This window comes from Leucoraja erinacea, chromosome 34 (assembly GCF_028641065.1).
Source record: "Leucoraja erinacea ecotype New England chromosome 34, Leri_hhj_1, whole genome shotgun sequence".
NCBI lineage: Eukaryota > Metazoa > Chordata > Chondrichthyes > Rajiformes > Rajidae > Leucoraja > Leucoraja erinaceus.
Window position 1 is genome coordinate 16,877,120 of NC_073410.1, and position 22,948 is coordinate 16,900,067.

Genomic DNA, 22,948 nt, shown 5'->3' on the forward strand with positions numbered 1-22,948 from the left:
TTTTATAGGGGCATTTGAATTCACTTTAGTAACTCTTAAGATTTAAATGTTAAACCATTTTATGGAAAAACATGTCATGAGATATTGCAAGTAAATGTCCACTATGTACATGACACCTGAGTCAGAGTACTACAGTGTGGGAACAGGCCCAGCCGCCCAGCTTGCCCACACGGGCCAACATGTCCCAGCTACACTAGTCCCACCTGCCTGCTTAGTTTAGTTTGGAGATACAGCACAGAAACAGGCCCTTCTGCCCACCGTGTCCACACCAAGTAGCAATCCCCGCACACTAACAATATCCTACACATACTAGAGGAAAGAAGATCTCTGAGAAAACCCACACAGGGTCTCTGGCGCTGCGCCACCGTGCTGCTTTTGGCATAGCTGGCTGAATGTAAATTGCTTTCACCCCACTTGGTTTAAGAACGACCTCCACAGTTTTTCCAGTTGTAAGGAATTCCGTTGTATTCCCGCAGAGAAGGCAGAATAAATGCACACCATCCAGCATAAGCGGTGGCTCATACACATTTATTGTGTACCAGCATATAAAATATTTACATATTTCAGAGGTGACATACACAATCCAGCTGAGAGTTATGTACATGTGCTGATGGCAAACGAACATAAAGGGGAGATGATTTCTCGTGTGACTGATGATTAAAACCGTGATTGAGTGGGGAGAATTTAACGAATGAATCAGGTAGTAAATGTATAAAAACACCGCCAGGTATGCGGTGACAATCGCTATCCAACACAACATCACCTTTGACATGATGTATCGGAACAAAGCAATCTTATAAAAAATGTAACATGCAACCTTTGATTGGTGACTGTCACCAACAATCCTGTCTTTATATACTGGGTCATAAGCTTGCAGCGCACAAACAGAAACCGATCCAAATGCCTGAAGCTCTTCTGGACTCCCGCAGGATAGGCACAGTATAAGCCAGTCAAGTACTCACAATGCACGAAAAAGTATCCATTACATTTATGTAACCTTAAGAGGTTACTGTCCTGTACATTAAATGTCTATATATTAAATATCTGCAAAATGAAAAAACATGCATACACAAATGACACAGCTAAGCTTTACAGATTTGATATGAATCAAGTGTCTTCCCATAATATACAAAATTTAATTAAAATTATCTTTCAATTCATATTGTGCGGGGGGAGGGGAGGGCTATTAATTCAAAATGCATGATTGATTAAACTTAAGAGGGGGGGGGTTGAAAAGTCAAAATAAACAGGTGCCGGGGGTCTATGGATTACTGATTTTCGGGCTGAAATAGCTTTGGTTTCTTTGAAAGCAAGAAACATTCCTACAAACTACAATGCAGCAAATATATATGACAGGATCACTGATGCATCAACCTGAGCTCAGAATGTCACCAAGATCCTGCCACCCAATAGATTCATTTTGGCATTTTATAAATTTAAAATACACCTTTTTACAGCCTCAGAGTAATTTTTTTTTTAAGACCATTCTACAATTTAAAAACTTGTCTTTAGTAGACATTATGAAACAAATGTAGACAAAAGTGCAGGGGAAATTCAGCTGGTGCAGCAGCATCTATGGAGCGAAGGAAATAGGCAACGTTTCTGGCCGAAACCCAAGGGGTTTCGGCCCGAAACGTTGCCTATTTCCTTCGCTCCATAGATGCTGCTGCACCCGCTGAGTTTCTCCAGCACTTTTGTCTACCTTCGATTTTCCAGCATCTGCAGTTCCTTCTTAAACACAACATAATGAAACAAATGTTCATCAATAAATAGTCAGCACTTCAGCGTTAATTAGGGTTTCCGTTCCGATTCTGATTAAAAGCAACTAAAGCTATTCGAGATAGATTCTGCCTGTAAACTTAAAAGTGTTGAATTCGATGGGTGTGAGATGCATTCTAGACGTGATTAGTGAAACCAGTACTGACTTTCCAAAGGTCCAGGAGTCTTGATTATATGTGGCATGCACATGAATCGTCATCTACCATCCTTCAAAAGCAGGATGTCTTTGCCATGTCTGATCATTCAAAGTTGTCCCAATGTGTTCAGCTGTTCAACACACGCAGACACATGGGTCCCGGCCTTGGATGTTTCAGAAGCTGTGATTCAGGGGTATCTCAGGCAAGGTGTGTGTATGAGGGGAAGGTCACAGTCACTGGACGTTGTTGCTGCCAGTCCCATTGTTCTCGTTGGTATTTGCCGTGCTAACGGAGTTGATGCCGTCTTGTTGTGGCGAGTCCTTCCGTGGAGGCATCCGCTCGTTGATCCTGTCCAGGCCCTTCGCTTCCTCGAAGCTGCAGATTTTGTGCTGCGGCGAAAAGCCTCTGATTGCTTAATGAAACGCAAGAACAAGTGAGTTAAAAGCATGGAGACGACGCATAGGGAAAGCAAATGCACAATAAAATGCCCCCAAGCCCGCAAGATTTGCTGGTTGGCCCATTGTGAAATGTCCTGCTTATCATGAGACACCTCTGCTACAAACACACCAACATATAAAGTTATCGATTTACATTATGCCACAGTAGCATTATCGAGCCACACAGCGTGGACACTTCGTCCCAACTTGGCAGTATTGTGTGGAGTATTGTGAGCAGTTTTGGGCACCATATCTGAGGATGTGCTGGCTCTAGAGAGGGTCCAGAGGAGAATGATACCACGGGATGATTGGGTTAGCGTATGATGAGCATTTGACATCACTGGGCCTGTACTCACTGGAGTTTAGAGGGAAGAGGGGACACCTCATTGAAATTTACCAAAGAGTGAAAGGCATGGAACGAGTGGATGGGGAGAGGATGTTTCCACTTGTGGGAGAGTCCAGGACCAGAGGGCGTAGCCTCAGAATAAAAGAACATTCCTTTTGAAAATAGACGAGGAGGAATTTCTTTAGTCAGAGGGTGGCGAATCTGTGGAATTCATTGCTACAGAAGGCTGTAGATGCCAAGTCATTGGGTATTTTTAAGGCAGAGCTGACAGATTCTTGAGTTAGGCAATAAGGGTGTCAGGGGTTATGGGACGAAGGCAGGAGAATGGGGCTGAGAGGGAAAGATAGGTCAGCCATGATTGAATGGCAGAATAGACTCGATGGGTTAAATGACCTAATTCTGCTCCTATGACTTATGAACTCACCCCATCTACACGAGAACTAGTACCTCATTAAATGTTTTCACTGAATTCTTGATGAAAATAACTGAGTCCATAAACTCCATGAAACAAATCCAAGGACAATCACATAAGCTAGAGTGCATGTGAGGGCTAGAACTCCCTTGCTATGTTGGTGTCAGGTTCCCCTGCAGTGTATAGCGTGAGTAATGCTCTCCTGTGGCGTATTGAACGAGGACTCGCTGCAGCAGGCAATGATTTAGACGATCCCCGTGAGGGCAACCTCATCTCAACAGCTCAGGACCTCACCTCACCTCGGTACACGTGACAATCATTAACCTAAACTGTGTTCTTTGTAAATACCCCCCATGTAGCTTCATTGAATGCAGGGTCCCAACTTAAACGTGTTCACTTCACAGATGTGGTCTGACCCACTGAGTTTGGCCAGCATTCTGTGTGTTCAGCTTTCACTGCAGTGTTTTCATAAGATCATGCGATAGGAGCAGAATTAGGCCATTCGGCCCATCAAGTCCACTCCACCATTCAAGCACGGGTGATCTATCTAACCCCATTTTCCTTCCTTCTCTCCATAACCTTTGACACCCATTTTGGTCTAGAAAATGTCTTCCTCTTGCAAACCTGTCTCAGTGTGTGTACACAAACTAGTCGCCGACAATCACTTTTTACTGTGGACTGGGATAAGAGTGTTTTGTGTATATTGATTCAGTTTCCCTTTTATCCTACACATAGACTGCTCCCATGAAGTGCACCACTTTCAATGGTTCTCCCTGAGGAATACTGGGCTAAGTGACAACTGACTGGAGCACAATTGTCTAAATTACCCTATATAGCCTTACTCAGCAGGACAGGCAGCATCTCTCTCTCTCTCTCTCTCTCTCTCTCTCTCTCTCGAACATGGATAGGTGACGTTTCAGGTTGTCCGAAGAAGTGTCTCAACTTTAAATGCCATCTATCCATGTTCTCCAGAGATGCTGTTTGACCTGCTGACTTACTCCAGCACTCTGTCCTTTTGCGTATTAAATAAGCATTTTTAGTTTCTATATTCCTTCATTTTGACTCCTTCACTGCTAAATCTCCTCAAAGTATGCCGACTTTGAGGAAGTGCTCCTCCACCCTGCAAGTCTGAAGAAGGGTCTCGACTTGAAATGTCACCTATCTCCAGGGATGCCGCCTGACCTGCTGAGTTACTCCAGCACTGTGTGGACATGTTCTCCAGAGATGCTGCCTGACCCGCTGAGTTACTCCAGCACTTTGTGTGCTTTTGTGTAACAAATTATCTTTCCTATTTTTGAACTACTCCATGTTCATCTCTTGTGATAAGTGTATTTTAAGGCAAAGCAGAGGCAATTCCCCTATCCTCATCATTATGTGAATAAAAGCTCCAATAGTATCTAAAGGGGAAACCAGAGCATATCTATTTTCTGCGATTTTTAATTGATTTCGATTGCTTTCTACATTGTGCATTTTGATTTTTTAGGCTTGCTTTTGGAACCAAATTTTCAACATGCACTAAATGCAATCTCAATGCAATTTCCCACACACTGTGATTTGAATCACCTAATGTTGAATTCTGCAGAGCAAAATCAAAACATTCTCCCCCCCCCCACTCCCCTCCCCCCCCAAATAACGGATTTCTAATGCAGAGACTATGTTGGTGAGCTTGCTTTTAAAGCAAATTATTTAAAAGCAGGTAAGACATTAGAACTATTATCTTTAATTAATTATAAGGTGCAATCATATAACATTGATATGACTCTATGACTGCTGCCTTGGTATGTTGCTTCTGAACTGATGTTGTAAGAACATGTTGCATTAGAACAGAATTTTAAAATGCTTTTAAGTTAAATGACAGGTCTTACATTTCCCACTAAAGAAATCACATTTAACAACCAGATAACAAAGATAATATTTTCCATCAGAGGAAATAGCAGCATCCTTGTCAAATACAAGCTTGGTATCTTACTTGGTCAAACACCACATTAGTTAAGAGATAATCTATTATCATTAATCTTGCACAACCAGGCAGTTGATGTGTCACTAAACGGCTGCAAGCACTAACGTACATCAACGAGATGGAGAACGCTATCTGTCGGATTGTAAGCAAGTTGAGAGCTCATTTCATTACAGCTTTGACCTGGCCAGACTTGCAGCAGCAGCGTACCTGCGATCTACATGTGTTGGCATTTTCCACTTTGGTGCTCGACGGTCTGACTTCCACAAACGTAACAATGTTTGACCAAGAGTAAAATGTACTCAACTGTACATGAACTTAAAAAAGTGCCCAAATGCAAACAGAAATTGGCCTCTGTTTTGAGTTGACAGGTTAGCGCATAGAAAATAAGAATGAGGACGTTTTTGTGCTACTTTATAAAACACTGATTAGACTGCACGAGTATTGTGGGCTGTCATCACAGATGCTGCAATGGCCAAATAATGTATTTCAGTTCTGCAACCCAAAGTATAATCTGGGGCACAATGTGGCGAGCCTGGTCCTATTTTGTTTTAAAACCATCTACAGCTGGAACAAAGACTGTAAAATCATTTGATCCAAGGTTGGTGAAAGCCCAATAACACGACAGTCTGTAGAAGGGTCTCCACCCGAAACGTCACCCATTCGTATATCCAGTGATGCTGCCTGTCCTGCTGAGTTACTCCAGCGTTTTGTGTCTAACACAACTGAGGTGAGTTTTAGAGAAACACCAGGTGCTGTAATGAGACACTCTCAGCTCGCCCATTATCCAGATGCTATTGCACCACACATCAAACACAAGCATGCACAATCTATCAGTGCTCAAATGCAAATATTGCCTCAAACGTTGGAATATCTTCATTGTAACATGCAGTAAGCAAGCTCTAAAAGCATGCGCCTTGTAAAAAGGCAAAGCTGTTGATGGATATGGTACTAAGTACCATCACACTTCCAAAGAATTGCCTCATACGGCAACATAGAATGAAACCACATATACTTAACTCACCTTAGCAAAAAGCAAAAAATAACAATTCTTCAAGAATATTCTACATTCACAACTAAATGAAACAATAAATCAATGTCATTGCTGCTTGTGCAAGTTAAGATACACCCGATTAATCGAAGCTGCACTTCCCACCCCGTCCTGCACCACATATCTCTGAAGCCATAACACTGGGCGTACCTTCATCAGCCTCAATTGCATCAACTGTGGCTGCACAGAAGCGAGTAGTTGCATGCAAAATGAATGAGAAAGATGAGTAGTGTAGTATTTCATTGAAGCAGCAAAAAACTGAACAGCAGCATAACATAGCTCCAGACAAAACTATACAACTTTATATTCAGAACAGCAGCTTTAACACACAATATATTAAAACACAACAAAGGAAATAGTTACAATGCAGAAATTGTGTCATTTATTTTTTCTTAATCTACAATTATTATATTAGCGCAAAAACAGAATGAAAATAGTTTGTTACTTTTGATTTTATGTCTAACGTTGGTGGTATCAAAACCGGAAAATACAAAATGGTGCAGATGAAATGTTATTCTGCCACAAACATGGACCAAAGTGGTGTTAATTTGAACAGTGATAGGCTGAGCAGACAGCAGACCTAATATTCCATATGGATTAGTTTAGAGATACAGCGTGGAAACAGGCCCTTTGGCCCTCTGATTCCACGCCGACCAGCGATCCGATCCCCATACACTAGTTCTATCCTACGCACTTGGGACAATTTACAGAAGCCAATTAATCGACAAAACCGCACGTCTTTGTAATGTGGGAGGAAGCCAGAGCATCCGGAAAAAACCTTCGTGGTCATACGGAGAACGTACAAACTCCACACAGACAGTAGCCGTAGTCAGGATCGCACCCGGGTCTCTGATACTGTAAGGCAGCAACTCTACTGCTGCGACACTGTGCTGTCCTAATGCTACCCATAGACTGAATTCACAACGAAGCAGCAATCATATTCTCAGCTTTGGAATTTGTTTAGTTCTCCTGTTTCTCTGGTGCCGTTCGCAAACATGTGATGAGCCAAATCCATTCCAGACAATTAACGAGTTCTTCAGAATTAAATTGCTGAGAAATGTTGTGCTGCCACAATGTAGGAAGCCGGACAAACAACACACATCAACATTAGGGTACAGTCTTGTCCCAAGAATGTTTCCTGCTGTTAGTTGACATATAAATATTGTCCAGGATATCAGGGACAGTCCTTGAGAGCCCTAGAGATGTACAGCACAAGAATGGGCCCTCCTGGTCTATACTAATCCCAAATGCCCACATACGGTCCATATCCATCTACGAATTGCCTATTCAATTCCCTGGCTGAATGCCTCTTACACATAGTGATTGTATTACCTCCTCTGACAGTGACAATAGACAATAGGTGCAGGAGTAGGCCAATCAGCCCTTCGAGCCAGCACCACCATTCACTGTGATCATGGCTGATCATCCACATTCAGTATCCTGTTCCTGCCTTCTCACCATACGCCCTAACTTTATCTTTAAGAGCTCGATCTAACTCTCTCTTCCACATGTTAACCACTCTCTGTGTTAAAAACATTTAACTTTTCAAAAAGCACCGCCTCCCACTTGTCAGGGTTAGATTCTATCGTGTTTTAGTTTAGTTTAGTTTAGTTTAGTTTAGAGATACAGCACGGAAACAGACCCCTTCGGCCCACCAAGTCCAAGCCGACCAGCGATCCCCAGACATTAACACCATCCTATTACACTATCCTTTGGGTTTCGGCCCAAAACGTTGCCTATCTCCTTCGCTCCATAGATGCTGCTGCACCCGTTGAGTTTCTCCAGCATTTTTGTGTACCCTGGGCTATGCAGCCAGTTAGTTTCACCATGTAACAAAGCGCAAATGTGAGGGGGATTGTACATTCGCGGAGAAGTAAAATTGTTTATGCGTTTTGTTAAATCGCTGGTGAAATATTTCTTCCCGACCCATTCTGAAAACAGATTTAACACCTTCATTCACTGACACAATGAGAATATTCTCTATTGCAGACATCCAACTAAAAGCTCCCTTTAATCTTTTAGGGCAGCACAGCGGCATAGCGGTAGAGCTACTGCCTTATGTGCCAGAGACCCAGGTGCTGTCTGTATGGAGTTTGCACGATCCCCCCGTAACCGCGTTGGTTTTCTCCCAGATCTTCGGTTTCCTCCCACACTCCAAAGACGTACAGGTTTGTAAGTTAATTAGCTTGGTATAAGTGTAAATTGTCACTAGTGTGTGTAGGATAGTGTTGGCGTGCGGGATCGCTGGTCGGTGCGGACTTGGTGGGCTGAAGGGCCTATTTCCATGCTGTATCTCTAAACTAAACTACAGTGCCTTTAAACGCACCTGAGTAATTACAAACGCCTGTGAAGCCATGTGTCCCAAACATTAGGGTGCCTTGATATGAGGGGGGACGATGTATAAACACAGCTGTAATTTCTACATGGCAAAACCAAAATGTATAAAAATGGCCTTGAATAAAATCTAACAATGTGCACTTTAACCACAGGTGATTTTTATTTCTATTACAAATCTCAAATAATGGAGTACTGGGACAAATAAATAAATGATGGGTCTTTGTCCTAAACATTATGGCGGACACTATAAGACTGCGTTAAATGGCCTTAGATACAGCTTCACAAAGGTCCCTACTTCATCTAGAACTACTAATGTTCTATTACAGTGTCATCACAGTTTGAACTGAGCTGTCACATTATGATTGAAACTGGAATTAAAAAGGGAAATTAATATAGCTAAAGCAAATGAATTCAGAGGGAATACTTTAAGTGGAGTTTCTGAACTAAAGAGCAGCCTGCACTTAAACATTGACTTTTCTACTCTACAATTAGTCAGCGTCTAACTAAACAATGGTCAAGCAAAGGTCCCAATTTCTGAGTAAGTCTTTTACTCTGCTCAGACTTAATTAATATCATGTGATCTTAGCTGCTTTCACTAAAAGACTTACTTTCTGCATTCATAAGTGATCGAAGCAGAATTAGGCCATTTGTTCCATCAAGTCTACTCCTCCATTCAATCAAGGCTGATCTATTTCTCCCTCCTAACCCCAGTCTTCTGCTTTGGATTCCAGATTCACTACCCCCTGACTAAAGAAATTCCTCCTCATCTCCTTCCCAAAGGAATGTCATTTAATTCTGAGGCTGTGACCTCTGGTCCTGGACTCTCCCACCATTCCTTCCATCTCAAAGCTAATTTTCAAAGTTCAGTTACTTCTGATTTGTGCTCATCTTCTCCTGGGCTTCAGTAGTAGCTTTCCAGTGCCTGGTCTAACTGGTCATCCCACAAGAGGCAGCTTATACAGTTAATGTTGATAGGTCAGTAATCCCTGGAAACATCACTAGAAACTCTGTGCTACCCACACCTCCAAGCTGGAAAATATTGAGGAGCAATAGTCATGGAAATTACATTTTGCATCCTTTAAGACAAAGTTCTGGGCCAGTCATTTCCCTTTGTTAAAGAAAACTTGAAAACACAGCAACAAACACAGCTCAATCCAATCCCCACGGCAGCTAAACAGATGTCCTGTAACCCATTCGACCTCATTATATTTATTTTGGTTTATGATTGAGTTCATATGCTGTGGGAGAAGAATTAGACCATTCAGTCCATCGAGTCTACGCCAATCAATCACGGCTGATCTATTTTCCCCTCTCAACTTCATGCTCCTGCCTTCTCCCTTACTAATCAAGAATCTGTCAAACTCCGGTTTGAAAATACCCATTGACTTGGCCTCCACAGCCGTCTGTGGCAATGAATTCCACAGATTCACCACCCTCTGACTAAAGACCACCCTCTGGTCCTGGCACACCTCAAAAGCTGCCTACCCCCCACACTGGATCCCTATCAGTTTGCCTACCGCAAGAACAGGAGTATGGAGGATGCCATCTCAACAGCACTTCACTCCGCCCTCTTCCACCTCGACAACAGAGACACTTACGTAAGAATGCTGTTCATCGATTACAGCTCAGCATTCAACACCATTATACCATCAAAACTGATCACCAAACTCGGTAACCTGGGCATCGACCCCTCCCTCTGCAACTGGATACTGGACTTTCTAACCAACAGACCCCAGTCTGTGAGGTTAGACAAGCACACCTCTTCAACCCTCACCCTGAACACCGGCGTTCCACAGGGCTATGTCCTGAGCCCCCTCCTCTACTCCCTCTTCACCTATGACTGCACACCTGTACACGGTACTAACACCATCATCAAGTATGCAGATGATACAACGGTGATTGGCCTCATCAGCAACAATGATGAGCTGGCCTACAGGGAGGAGGTCTAGCACTTAGCAGCATGGTGCGCTGACAACAACCTGGCCCTTAACTCCAAGACCAAGGAGCTCATTGTAGACTTCAGGAAGTCCAGAAGCGGCACGCACACCCCCATCCACATTAACGGGACGGAGGTGGAACGTGTTTCTAGCTTCAGGTTCCTGGGAGTCAACATCTCCGATGACCTCTCTTGGACCCACAATACCTCTACTCTGATCAAGAAGGCTCATCAGCGTCTCTTCTTCCTGAGGAGACTGAAGAAGGTCCATCTGTCTCCTCAGATCCTGGTGAACTTCTACCGCTGCACCATCGAGAGCATCCTTACCAACTGCATCACAGTATGGTATGGCAACTGCTCTGTCTCTGACCGGAAGGCATTGCAGAGGGTGGTGAAAATTGCCCAACGCATCACCGGTTCCTCGCTCCCCTCCATTGGGTCTGTCCAAAGCAAGCGTTGTCTGCGGAGGGTGCTCAGCATCGCCAAGGACTGCTCTCACCCCAACCATGGACTGTTTACCCTCCTACCATCCGGGAGGCGCTACAGGTCTCTCCGTTGCCGAACCAGCAGGTCGAGGAACAGCTTCTTTCCGGCGGCTGTCACTCTACTCAACAACGTACCTCGGTGACTGCCAATCACCACCCCCCCCCCCCCCGACACTTATTATTATTTATTCAAATCGTTTGCTATGTCGCTCTTCCAGGGAGATGCTAAATGCATTTCGTTGTCTCTGTACTGTACACTGACAATGACAATTAAAATTGAATCTGAATCTGAATCTTGCTCTCCATTCTTTGTTGAATCCTTTCAGCATTGTATTCTTTCTCTCGTCTGTCCCTGTTCACTTTCTACGTAGTTCTCTAGACAGATAAGCTGAGAACAAATCCTCAACGTGCCTTTACTACCCTCCTGCAGCTCACATCATTTAACTTTTGTCTCATTTATTTTTCTCTCCTCCCACTTCTCTTCAACTTAAAATGTTCTGTTCCTCACGTTTCCTTGTTCTGAAAGAAGGTCCTTGCCCTGAAATAGATCATGGTTTCTCTATCCACCAATGCTGCTTGACCTGCTGAGCATTTCTGGCATTTAAAAAAAATTGCAAATGATAACTCTTTATTTTTCCACGACCCTGTAAATTTCTCATCCTCGAGTGTATGGGTGACATGGTGGTGGCCTTTGAGGTTGCACTATCTACCCCTTTTAACCATATCTGAAGTGTTGTTCTGGATAGATAGCTCCAGGTGTTAGACCCGATGATGATGTTAAAAATCACAATGTGTTTCAAAAGCAGAATACTGTGCAATTTGAATGGGAGCCTGTTGGTGGTGGCATTGTCTAGTGTCAAATGCTCAGCAGACTTGCTGGGCTAAATGGAGAGAAAAGAGTTAACTTCTCAGCGATCTTCTACTCGTTCCCCCATTTCTCACCGTGAGAATTATTGATGCTGCGACTACAGATTCTGACACTCTCCAACAAAAATGTAACAATCAAGGAAACAACAAACTAAGCCAACAAAAAAGAACATAAAGTGCTGAAGTAACTCAGCGGGAACAGGCAGCAACTCCGGAGAACACGTTACCCATCCTTGTCCTCCAGAGATGCGGTCTGACTTGCTCGTTACTCCAGCACTTTGTGTCTTGTTTTGTAATCCAGCACCCACAGTTCCTTATTTCGAAACATTTTTGTACCACATTTTTTTGCATCTTTTCTACCAATTTTACAGAAGGCAGTAACTCTTCATTCAGCTAGGGCTCCATGGGTGACAAGTCATTGAAGGGCCTGTCCCACTTAGGCAATTTTTTCGGCCACTTGCTGGCACTCATCATAGGTCGTCGAAAAATGTCAAAATGTTGAAAATCCAGCGGTGACCAGAAAAAGGCACGACTCTTTGGGCGACTCACGACCATACAGGCGTCACGTGTCGACATGTCGCTGGGTGACGCCTGTTTGATCGTGAGTAGTCGCCTAAATAGTTGTACAATTTACTGGTCGCCGCTGGATTTTCAACATTTTGAACATTTTCAGCGACCTGCTGCGACTATGACGGGTGTCGGCAAGTCATTGAAAAAAATCCCAAAAGTGGGACAGGCCCTTTAAGGTAGCAAAAGGTCACAGGGAATCAAAAGAACCTATGTTTCACTAGATGATAATAGGCAAGAAATTAAAGTCAGTGCTGATCATGGTCACTGAGCAATGAGCCGGGATTCAAATTACAAGCTATCGTTCCTAACAAGAGCAAAAAAATAATTGCAAAACCCTTCATCTATGCTTATCACAAATTGGATATAAAACTGTATCAGATATATGGTTGGTACACAAAAATGCTGGAGAAACTCAGCGGATGAGGCAGCATCTATGGAGCGAAGGAAATAGGCAACGTTTCGGGCCGAAACCCTTCTTCAGAAACCCTATCTATGTTCAGATATATGGTTCTTAGTCTACAGAGATATCGTTAAGTTAGTCCTAAGGTAAAAGCATCGAAGCATGTCAGAGAATTTTTATAAGGAATCTATGCTTGGAAGGCAAGTGCTCAGTGTGTTACAATACTTTCAAGCAATCAACAAGCATATTTCCTAACATAGTCAACCTATTATGCTGGTTTTCAGAGTAATCCCATCAGTCCTTCTCTCTACTTTTAGTTTTGTTTAGTTTAGTTTACACAGCGTGGGAACAAGCTCTTTGGCCACCGAGTCCGTGACACCAGTTCCATACTGCAAACTAAGGATAATTTACACCAATAGTCAGGGGTTGATGCCGGGTCTCTGGCGCTGTAAGGTAGCAACTCTACCGCGGCCCCACCATGCCGCCCTCTTCATTGTAAAAATTACTTTATGGAGCTAAAAAGACCCAGATCTAGAAAAGGACACTGCTGGCCTTTCCCCAATGGTACAGGTCAGTGAACGACAGAGTACAAGGAGCCTCTATGTTCAGCTCGCTGGCTGACAATGAGCGTCCTATTCTAAAATATGCAGTCCAATGTTTGTCTTCAATTCTGTCCTCCAAGGTCATAAAATAGACTAAACCTTTTCCAATCCACAGTTAACAGGCAAGCATTAAAAGGCACGTACTGTGCATCAAAAGGTTCATCTCGAACTTCAATGAGATTTTAAAAAGATTTTCAGTCAATTATCAAATCGTGAATTTCCAACACTCTTTGGATTAAGCAAACAAATGGTTAGTCGAGATAGACACAAAAAGCTGGAGTATCTCAACGGGTCAGACAGCATCTCTGGGGAAAAGGAATAGGTAATGTTTCAGGTCGAGTCATGGGGACTCTTGCTTTTTGTGTCTATCCTTAGTGTATCTGCAGTTCCTTCCTACACAAATTGTTAATCGAGTAACTTTTATGATAAAATAAACCAGACACTGTTGTAAATGGCAATGCTGAACTTGCCACATCCATACATGGACACAGAATAAATAGGGATGAAAATAAATCAACCGAAAGAGTCTAGCACAGTATAGATCATCTGAGTTCAGGAAGACTGTTAACGTGTTGGAGGCAGTCCAGGGGGGACTTAATGAATCAATGCCAAGAATGGGCAGGTACAGGTTCAATTTTTACCAGAGCTTAGAAGCGTAAGAGGGGACTTAAGTGAAACACAGGATTCTGAGCAGCACTGTCAGGGTGAACGTGAAAGAGAGAATTCCACGTTTGGGGAAGTTAGAATTATGTCACTGTTTTAATACAAGAGATTGCTCATTTACCAGCGCGTTGGGAGATTTCTATTTACATCAGAGGGTTCAGAGAATTTGTAATTCCTTTCTGCAGATGTTGGAGAAAGAGTCACGGAGAAATCCAACACAGGAACAGGTACTTCAGCCCTCTGACCAACAATTTACCCATGACATAATCCTACAGTAATCTTATTTTTATTCTGCTCACATTCACATCGACTGCCGCTGGATTCCACTGGCCTGCACACGAGGGGCAATCTACAGCGGCCAATTAACCTACTGTCCTGCACGCCTTAGGGATGTGGCAGGAAACCAGAGCTCCCTGGGGAAACCCACGCAGTCACAAAAATAAACCCATTGCTCAAGAAAAGAACTTCATTTTTCAAGATCCTGCAAAAAAAATGATTTGGTTATTGCGAGGCTGAAACGCTCTTGCCCCGAACCCCCTTTCCAGAAAATGGGCACGATAAAATATGTGGGAAGGAAATGCAGATGCTGGTTTACACCAAAGATAGACACAAAATGCTGAAGTAACTCAGTGGGTCAGGCAGCATCTCTGGTGAAAACTCTTCTTCAAACTGTGAATCAGGGTGAAACATAGAAAATAGGTGCAGGAGTAGGCCATTCGGCCCTTTGAACCTGCACTGCCATTCAATATGATCATGGCTGATCATCCAACTCAGTATCCCATCCCTGCCTTCTCTCCATACCCTCTGATCCCTTTAGCCACAAGGGCCACATCTAACTCCCTGTTATATATAGCCAATGAACTGGCCTCAACTACCTTCTGTGGCAGAGAGTTCCAGAGATTCACCACTCTCTGTGTGAAAAATGTTTTTCTCATCTCGGTCCTAAAGGATTTCCCCTTTATCCTTAAACTGTGACCCCTTGTCCTGGACTTCCCCCAACATCTGGAACAATCTTCCTGTGTCTAGCCTGTCCAACCCCTTAAGAATTTTGTAAGTTTCTATAAGATCCCCCCTTAATCTTCTAAATTCTAGCGAGTACAAGCCGAGTCTATCCAGTCTTTCTTCATATGAAAGTCCTGACATCCCAGGGAAGGGAAGGGAGACTAACTGCTGAACCTTTTCATACTCTAGAGAAAATGTTGTAGGTGTTTCTATCAACAATTAGAGAGCTACCACCTACCTCATTGGAGACCCTCGGGCTATCTTTAATTCGACTTTACTAGACTTTACCTTGCATTAAACTCTTGACATTCTTGCACTAAACGGTATTCCCGTTATCATGTACAGATGGCTCGATTGTAATCATGAATAAGCATGTTAGCATGCAACAAAAGCGTCTTACTAGACCTCGGTACAAATGACAATAAACTGTCCAAGCCAACAGATATGAGTAGGCTCTCAGTTAAAGCTGCAGATGATACGTAAACTCATTTGTGGCCATCCTGCCCAAGTCATCTTGCATCATCATAGCATCCTCTTCATAATTCACACTGCCACCCAGCTTTGCGTCATCTGCAATGTTACTTTGAATCCCTTCATCTAAATCATTAATGTATCTTGTAAATCTCAGCACCGAGACTTGCAGTACCCCACTAGTCACTGCCTGCCATTCTGAAAGGGACCCGTTAATCCCTACTCTTTGTTTCCTGTCTGCCAAACAATTTTCTATCCATTGTCTGTACCCTACCCACAATACCATGTGCTCTAATTTTGTCCATTAATATGTGGGACGTTATCAAATGCTTTCTGAAAGTCCAGGTACACTGCATCCACTGGCTCTCCCTTGTCCATTTTACTAGTTGCATCCTCAAAATATTCCAGAAGATTAGTCAAGCATGATTTCCCCTTCGTAAATCCATGCTGATTCGGACCAATCCTGTTACTGCTATACAAATGTACCACTATTTTAGCTTTTATAATTGACTCTAGCATCTTCCCCCCACTGATATCAGGCTTAAGAGGGAACTGCAGATGCTGGAGAATCGAAGGTTACACAAAAAAGGTTGCTGCTGCACCCGCTGAGTTTCTCCAGCTTTTTTGTGTAACCACTGATATCAGGCTAACTGGTCTATAATTCCCTGTTTTCTCTCTCCTTCCTTTCTTAAAAAGTGAGATAACATGAGCTACCCACCAATCCAAAGGAACTGATCCTGAATCTATAGAACATTGGAAAATGATCACCAATGCATCCACGATTACTAGAGCCACCACCTTAAGTACTCTGGGATGCAGACCTGGGTATTTAACAGCCTGTCCCATCAGTCTATCCAGCACCATTTCCTGCCTAATGTGGATTTCCTTCAGTTCCTCCATCATCCTGGGTCCTCTTCCCACGAGTACATCAGGAAGATTGTTTGTGTCCTCCTCAGTGAAGACAGATCCAGGTGCAGCAGCATCTATGGAGTGAAGGAAATAGGCAACGTTTCCTTCACTCCATAGATGCTGCTGCACCCGCTGAGTTTCTCCAGCAAGTTTGTGTACCACCAATATGAAACGAGAAGCTGGTTTTGGACAATGTTTAGTGGCAGCACATGGATGAAAAAGGGCTGATGATTAAGGACAGCTTGTGTTAAATGTAATTCCCCATGCCCACAGCTGTGTGATTCAGATATGAGTAGGCTCTCAATTAAAGCTGCAGATGATGCATAAACACATTTGTGGCCATCCTCAAAATTTCACCTCCACAATATCCAGTCCAAATGTTGATGTAATCCAAACTGCACTATAATTATGACACACTGTGGGTCTACTCAGTAAGCCTGCTGGGTATTTCCTGGGCCAGCAGACATCATTGGTACACAGAAGGTCCCTACAGCTAACTGGAATATTAAATGATCAACCTTACTGCCAAGGCAGGTCAAATGCAGTTTCAATGGAATTCCTTCAGGCTGTTAGATGTAAACAGAAAAGTCTACCAATTATACAAGAATCTGGAATTCAGTCCTAATCTATATAGCTGAATGAGCAGTATATCTGCAGCAATTTTGGTTGTGGACTTTAGCTCTAGAAAGTGGAGAATTTGCTGTCATATAGCATAATCCATGTGGAAAAAAACAAGATTTGTGTTTAAAACTTTGTTTTGACAAAATCAGGTCTATCTGGAATATGTATTGTTAAACCAGACCCAGTTTACAGACTTGTGATGCAATTCTATGGGTGGAGGGGGAGGGGGGGGTCAAGAGACATGTATGACTCTAGAAATTGGGGAAATTTCACATTACGGTTTCATAACATGAAATGTTTTACAAGTGGCCTATGATGCAGGTACTCTAACATGAATTAGATGGGTAATGTAAAGACATGTTTAGCTTCAGTTGAACTTGATATCATCTATAATACTAAACACATGCACACACAAACGTATGTTCACATGTGGGATATAACTGGAGGACAGTAGGGAGTGAGAAAATAAATATAGAAAGAAAAGAAAAGAAAGAAAAGTCAGGTCATACAAACCCGTGACAAGGTAAATGGGAGGAATTCAAAACTGCACTGCATCTATTTTAATGCAAAAAGAAAAATATTAGTAAGGACAAACTAATTAGTTTAGAGATACAACATGAAAACAGGTTTTTTTGGTGCACTCTCCATCGATCACCCATTCACACTAGTTCTATGTCATCCCACTTTCTCATCCACTTCCTACTCACTAGGGACATTATTTCTGCAGGGACTAATTAACCTACAAACCTGCACGTCTTCGGGATGTGGGAGGAAACCGAAGCAGTCGGAGGAAAGCCACGTGGTCAGAGAGAATGTACAAACTCCACACAGACAACATCCGAGGATAGGATCGAACTCGGGTCTCTGGCGCTGTGAGGTAGCAGCTCTATCAGCTGGAAACGTGGGAGTGAGATATTATTGATATCACAGAGGTGTGGATGAAAGATGGGCAGAGCAGCCAATTCAAGTCTCCAGGGTATAGAATTTTTCAGCATGATGGGAGGTCCTGACTACGGGTGCTGTCTGTACAGTTTGTAAATTCTTCCTGTGACCGCGCGGGTTTTCCACGGATGCTCCGGTTATCTCCCACACACCACTGCGTCCAGGTTCGTAGGTTCATTGGCTTCTGTAGAAAAAAAACGTCCCTAGGGTGTAGGATAGACTAGTGTAAAGCGCAAGGGTGATCGGCGTTGGTCAGCGTGGACTCGGTGGGCCGAAGGGCCAGTTTCCATGCTGTATCTCTAAAAATAAAGCTTATTTAAGAAATATTTTACTGAGCACTTGAAAGCCAATGGTTTAGAAGGCTGTAATCAGCCAAGTGCTGTCGGGAAAGGGGTACTTGATGATCAGTGTGGATGTGGGAGGGGCAGAGGGCTTGGCAGTAACTTTACTAGGGTCTTTCCTGAAGTATCTTCCAAGTGGACATGAAGCAATTATAAAATGGCCACCCAGTGATGCAATGTGTTTGAATCAAACCAGTTTAGAATTGGAATTCCATAGACCATCTTTATTTTGAAATAACACAACGGTGCACAATTTAACGCAGCTTAATCGCAAGCTAGAATAAGTTTCCATTGAAATAGAGCCTCAAAAGATTTGAGCAGGGTCATTCTGGCACAAGCAACTGTCCAAAAGTGTAGATTTAAGATTGATATACAGGCTACACAACAATCCCAGCAAAGACACTTCGGACAGAGTTGCACAGATATGCATCTACACTTGACAATGAATGACACAGTCCGAGAGGACAGCTCTATCTGCAGAAGGAAAGGCATGTTATAAAGCCAGGCAAGTTGACAACAGTGAGATACCAGTACACAATTAACATGAATAGGAACATAAGACAAATACTTAGGTGCCACATCACTGGGTATGGGATAATACATTTATATATACACGTCTTCCAAGGCCACTACTCCTTATTTATTCCTCTTCCCCAAGTAAAGCACACACTAATCACAATAAAATAATGTTATGATAGGATTGGCCTGACAAGTGGTTGTATTACTGGTGAGTTTAGATTCCCATGTATGGACAAGGTTGATCCAAGGGTCACACTATGGACGCTGTCTATCTAGATGATGTCATTGAACGTTTTTATTTCACAAGGTTCAAAATAATTGAATGTCAGAGTTTACAGCGTACAAGCCGACTCCACTAAAACAATCAACATTCCTGAAACTATCAACGCTCCTAACGTGAAGAAGCTTTGAAACATGTGAAGGCTTAATGTGAAGAGATTAACTTCTAATGGGAAGGTTTGGTTATCACATCTCACCCCCAGACAGAGTGCGTTTAAAATGCCCAGGTTACCGGTAACGTTACGTCAGCCACCAAGACAGGTGCTAAAAAGCATGGCAAATTCCCAACATGCATTATGTGGTGTGCTGGTCAAGCAGTGAGAGGCACAGGAAGAGGCAATGCATCATTACCACTTTGTAGGGTCTGCCGCCCTCCAGCCAGCACGCCGCTCGGTAGCATTCCAGTCGGTGTTAACCCCTTCAGTGTCAGCACGCTTTCACTCTCCTCTCTGCAAAAGTGGATCATTGAGAACACATTCACAAGTAATGCATAACATACAGCAAAAATAAATGAGTTTAGTTTTGGGATACAGCGTGGAAACAGGCCCTTCAGCCCACCATCCACACCCACCAGCAACCACCCGTACACTAGTTATACAAAATGTAATATTTAAATATCTGAACAAATCATACAACATGGAATATTAAATACCAGAAGGAAATAATAGTCTAGACTTAGAATGGTGACTAAATCAATTACATTTGCTGCCACATTTGAAGTCTGCTTTACAATGGCGAAACCAAAAGCAGACTGAGTGATTCTGACCGCGTGTTCAGTTATCTGAAGCAACCTAGTTTCCCGACTCTAATTCCCTGTCTCATTCTGTAGTCTCCTGCACTGTTGCAATGAAGCTTGGCACAAGCATAAAGAATATTTTACAACAACATTTAAAAGACATTTGGACAGGTACAAGGATAAGGAAGATTTAGAGGGATATGGGCGAGCCGGTGGGACTACTGTAGATGGGGCATCTTGTTCAGCATGGGCAAGGTGGGCTGAAGGGCCTGCTTCCATGCTGTATGACTATCTACAATATTGGCTGTTGTTTCCTTTCCCTTAAAACAGTCTGACCTGCTGCAGGTGGCCCACAACCCTATGATTAGAAAAATATAATGCAGACCAAGCAGCAATAATCACCCTTTACACCCATCTGACAGGATCACTCATCACTATGACAATCTTCTGTTCACCCCCCTAGCAGATATTCCCTTTGTTCTATCCATCCTTCAACTGTCCCTCCCGACACCTTTTTTAGTTTAGAGATACAGCCTGGAAATAGGCACTTTGGCCGACCAAATACATGCCGACCATCGATCACCCGTTTATACTAGTACACACAAGTACTACATTATCCCACATCTAGCATCGAAGCCTTCGTCATCAAGAACCAACTAAGATGGGTCGGGCATGTCATTCGGATGGAAGTCGAGCGTCTACCAAAGCAAACCTTCTACTCCCAGCTTAAAGAAGGCAAACGGAAAAGAGGCGGACAAAGGAAGAGATTCAAAGACGCCTTAAAAGCCAGCATGTGCAATTGACATGTGCAAAGAAATGTGCAATTGACATTAACAATTGGGAAACCAATGCCAAGGACAGGAAACTCTGGCGAACCATCATCCATGAAGGAACAGCGACCTTCGAAGCCAAGAGATGCGCAGAATTAGAAGAAAAGAGAGGACAACGGAAAGAGAGGCAGCAACGACCAAAGCCCGATCTGCCATCTGGAATTACCTGTCCTGAATGAAGAAGAACTTTCAAAGCCACGATTGGACTGATAAGTCACCCGAGAGTCCATAAAAACAACAGAACATACCAATCATCCTCGACCTCGACGATGATTACATTATCCCACTTTCTCACCCACTCCCTACACACTAGGGGCAATTTACAGAGGGCCAATTAACCTGCAAACCTGCACGTCGTGGGAATGTAGGGGGAAACCGGAGCACCGGTTTCTTCATTGGGTATTTGGTAGAAGCAAATAAACCTGGCAAATAAATGTTATCGGCAGAAAATGCCTTAAGTTGGATTTTGAAGCATCCACACAGACTGGTCACTCCTCGGGTGCTGCCTGTGTGAAGTTTCCATGTTCTGGCTGTGACAGTGTGGGTTTCCACTAGATACTTCCATAGGAAAGACAACTTTAATAAATTAAAATGAGCAGCACAGAGGCACAACTGGTGGAGATGCTGCCTCACAACACCAGAGGAGGTAGTTTGGTCCTGACCTCGGGTGTTGTCTCTGTGTGGATTTTGGACGTTCTACTTGTAACTGTGTATGTTTCTTCCAGTTTCCTCCCACATCCCAAAGGCGTGCGGGTCTGTTGGTTAATCGGAGTCTGTAAATTGCCCCGAGCATGTAGGGACTGGTTGTGAATGTGGTGATAATACTGAACAATGATCAGCATGGACTCACTGGGATGAGGGTCCTATTCAATGCTGTATTTTTCAATCAACCAAAATGATACACGTTCATAGGTTATAGTGGCAGGTCTGCCATTCAAACATGGCTGATCTATCTCTCCCTCTCAACCCCATTCTCCTGCCTTCTCCCCATAACCCCTGACACAAATCAAGAATCTGTCCATCTCTGCCTTACAAATATCCATTGGCTTGGCCTCCACTGCCGTCTGTGGCAAAGAATTCCACAGATTCACCACCCTGAGACAGGGCATCGGAGATCCAACTAACTCCTGGGTAGGCACAAAATGCTGGAGTAACTCAGCGGGACAGGCAGTATCTCTGGAGAGAAGGAATGGGTGACGTTTCGGGTCGAGACCCTTCTTCAGACTGACATACCCTTCTTTAGACTGAAGGGTCTCGACCCAAAACGTCACCCATTTCTTCTTTCCAGAGATGCTGCCTGTCCCGTTGAGTTACTCCAGAATTTTGTGTCAACCTTAGATTTAAACCAGCATCTGCAATTCTTTCCCACATTTTGTCAAACTATCTCCTGTCAGCTGATGTCAGAAAAGAAGATAATAAGAAAGGATCTAACAAAGGCAGGTAGCCTAATAGACCCTTCTTCCCTGACAGAGAGAAAGCCACGAACAAGTTGCAAACTGGCCCAAAGTTTACAGACTCTCACCTGAGCACTGAGAACACCCTGGCCATTTTACCAATGGCTCGAATCTTGTTCCTGATGATCTCTTTCCGAGCTGCAGCCGTGCCTATTTGTACAGAAAAATAAAAATTACACACTGAAATATTAAATATTGTAGATATTTTAGTTAAAATCCCGTAACTCATTATCCTCGACTCAGACCACTTTAAGTACATTTTTATGCTAAGAATAGCCAGCCAATGAGTTGGGTTTTGTTCAGCCCATTTTCTTTGTTCCTAACTTGAAGACATTTACTTGGGCACTTTGATCCCCGTCCAAGTGGTCATGCTTCATGTAGGAACCATTATTTGTACAGCACTGCAGCCTAAGGTGCTTAACAAATAAAGTTATTATTATTATTATTATTCTGTGTGATGGGGATCTTGCCAAATCTGATCCCAGCTTCAAGAGATGTAAATTCCACCCGAGGTCACCAGGTGGCAACAATGAGCGAGATTTGTGCTTTTCTTAGCCGGGAAAACCAAAATCACCTGCAGAGCTGCTCAAATAATGTCCACGGCCAAATCAGGCCACAGATCAAAGCCATCCTGAATGATTCAGTATCACAAAACACTGTGGTTCCCTAGTCATTTAAAAACAATCAGAATAACCTCATCAATTTTTGCCGAACTACAAAAGCATTTCAAAAACAAAGCTATATAGTCAGAGTGATACAGTGGAAACAGGCCCTTTGGCCCAACTTGCCCACACCAGCCAACATGTCCCACTTGCCTGCACTTGGTCCATATCCCTCCAAACTTGTCCTATCCACGTACCTGTCT

The 22,948-nt window shown here is 43.2% G+C and overlaps 1 protein-coding gene across 2 annotated transcripts in view; it reads right to left on the bottom strand.

Annotated features, from left to right (window-relative positions):
- Positions 1–1,659: 1,659 nt before the first annotated feature.
- Positions 1,660–22,948, bottom strand: part of LOC129713055 (serine/threonine-protein phosphatase 2B catalytic subunit beta isoform) — an 87,294-nt gene continuing 66,005 nt past the window's right edge. The window contains exons 11-14 of one of the 2 annotated variants that reach the window (XM_055661934.1): positions 22,152–22,233; positions 19,415–19,512; positions 6,270–6,299; positions 1,660–2,328 (exon numbers count right to left, since the gene is read on the bottom strand). In XM_055661934.1, the coding sequence (XP_055517909.1) occupies positions 2,150–2,328; positions 6,270–6,299; positions 19,415–19,512; positions 22,152–22,233 (389 nt within the window). In that variant the 3' untranslated portion in view covers positions 1,660–2,149. The remainder of the gene's footprint in view (positions 2,329–6,269; positions 6,300–19,414; positions 19,513–22,151; positions 22,234–22,948) is intronic. The other variant, XM_055661935.1, reaches the window with a different exon arrangement.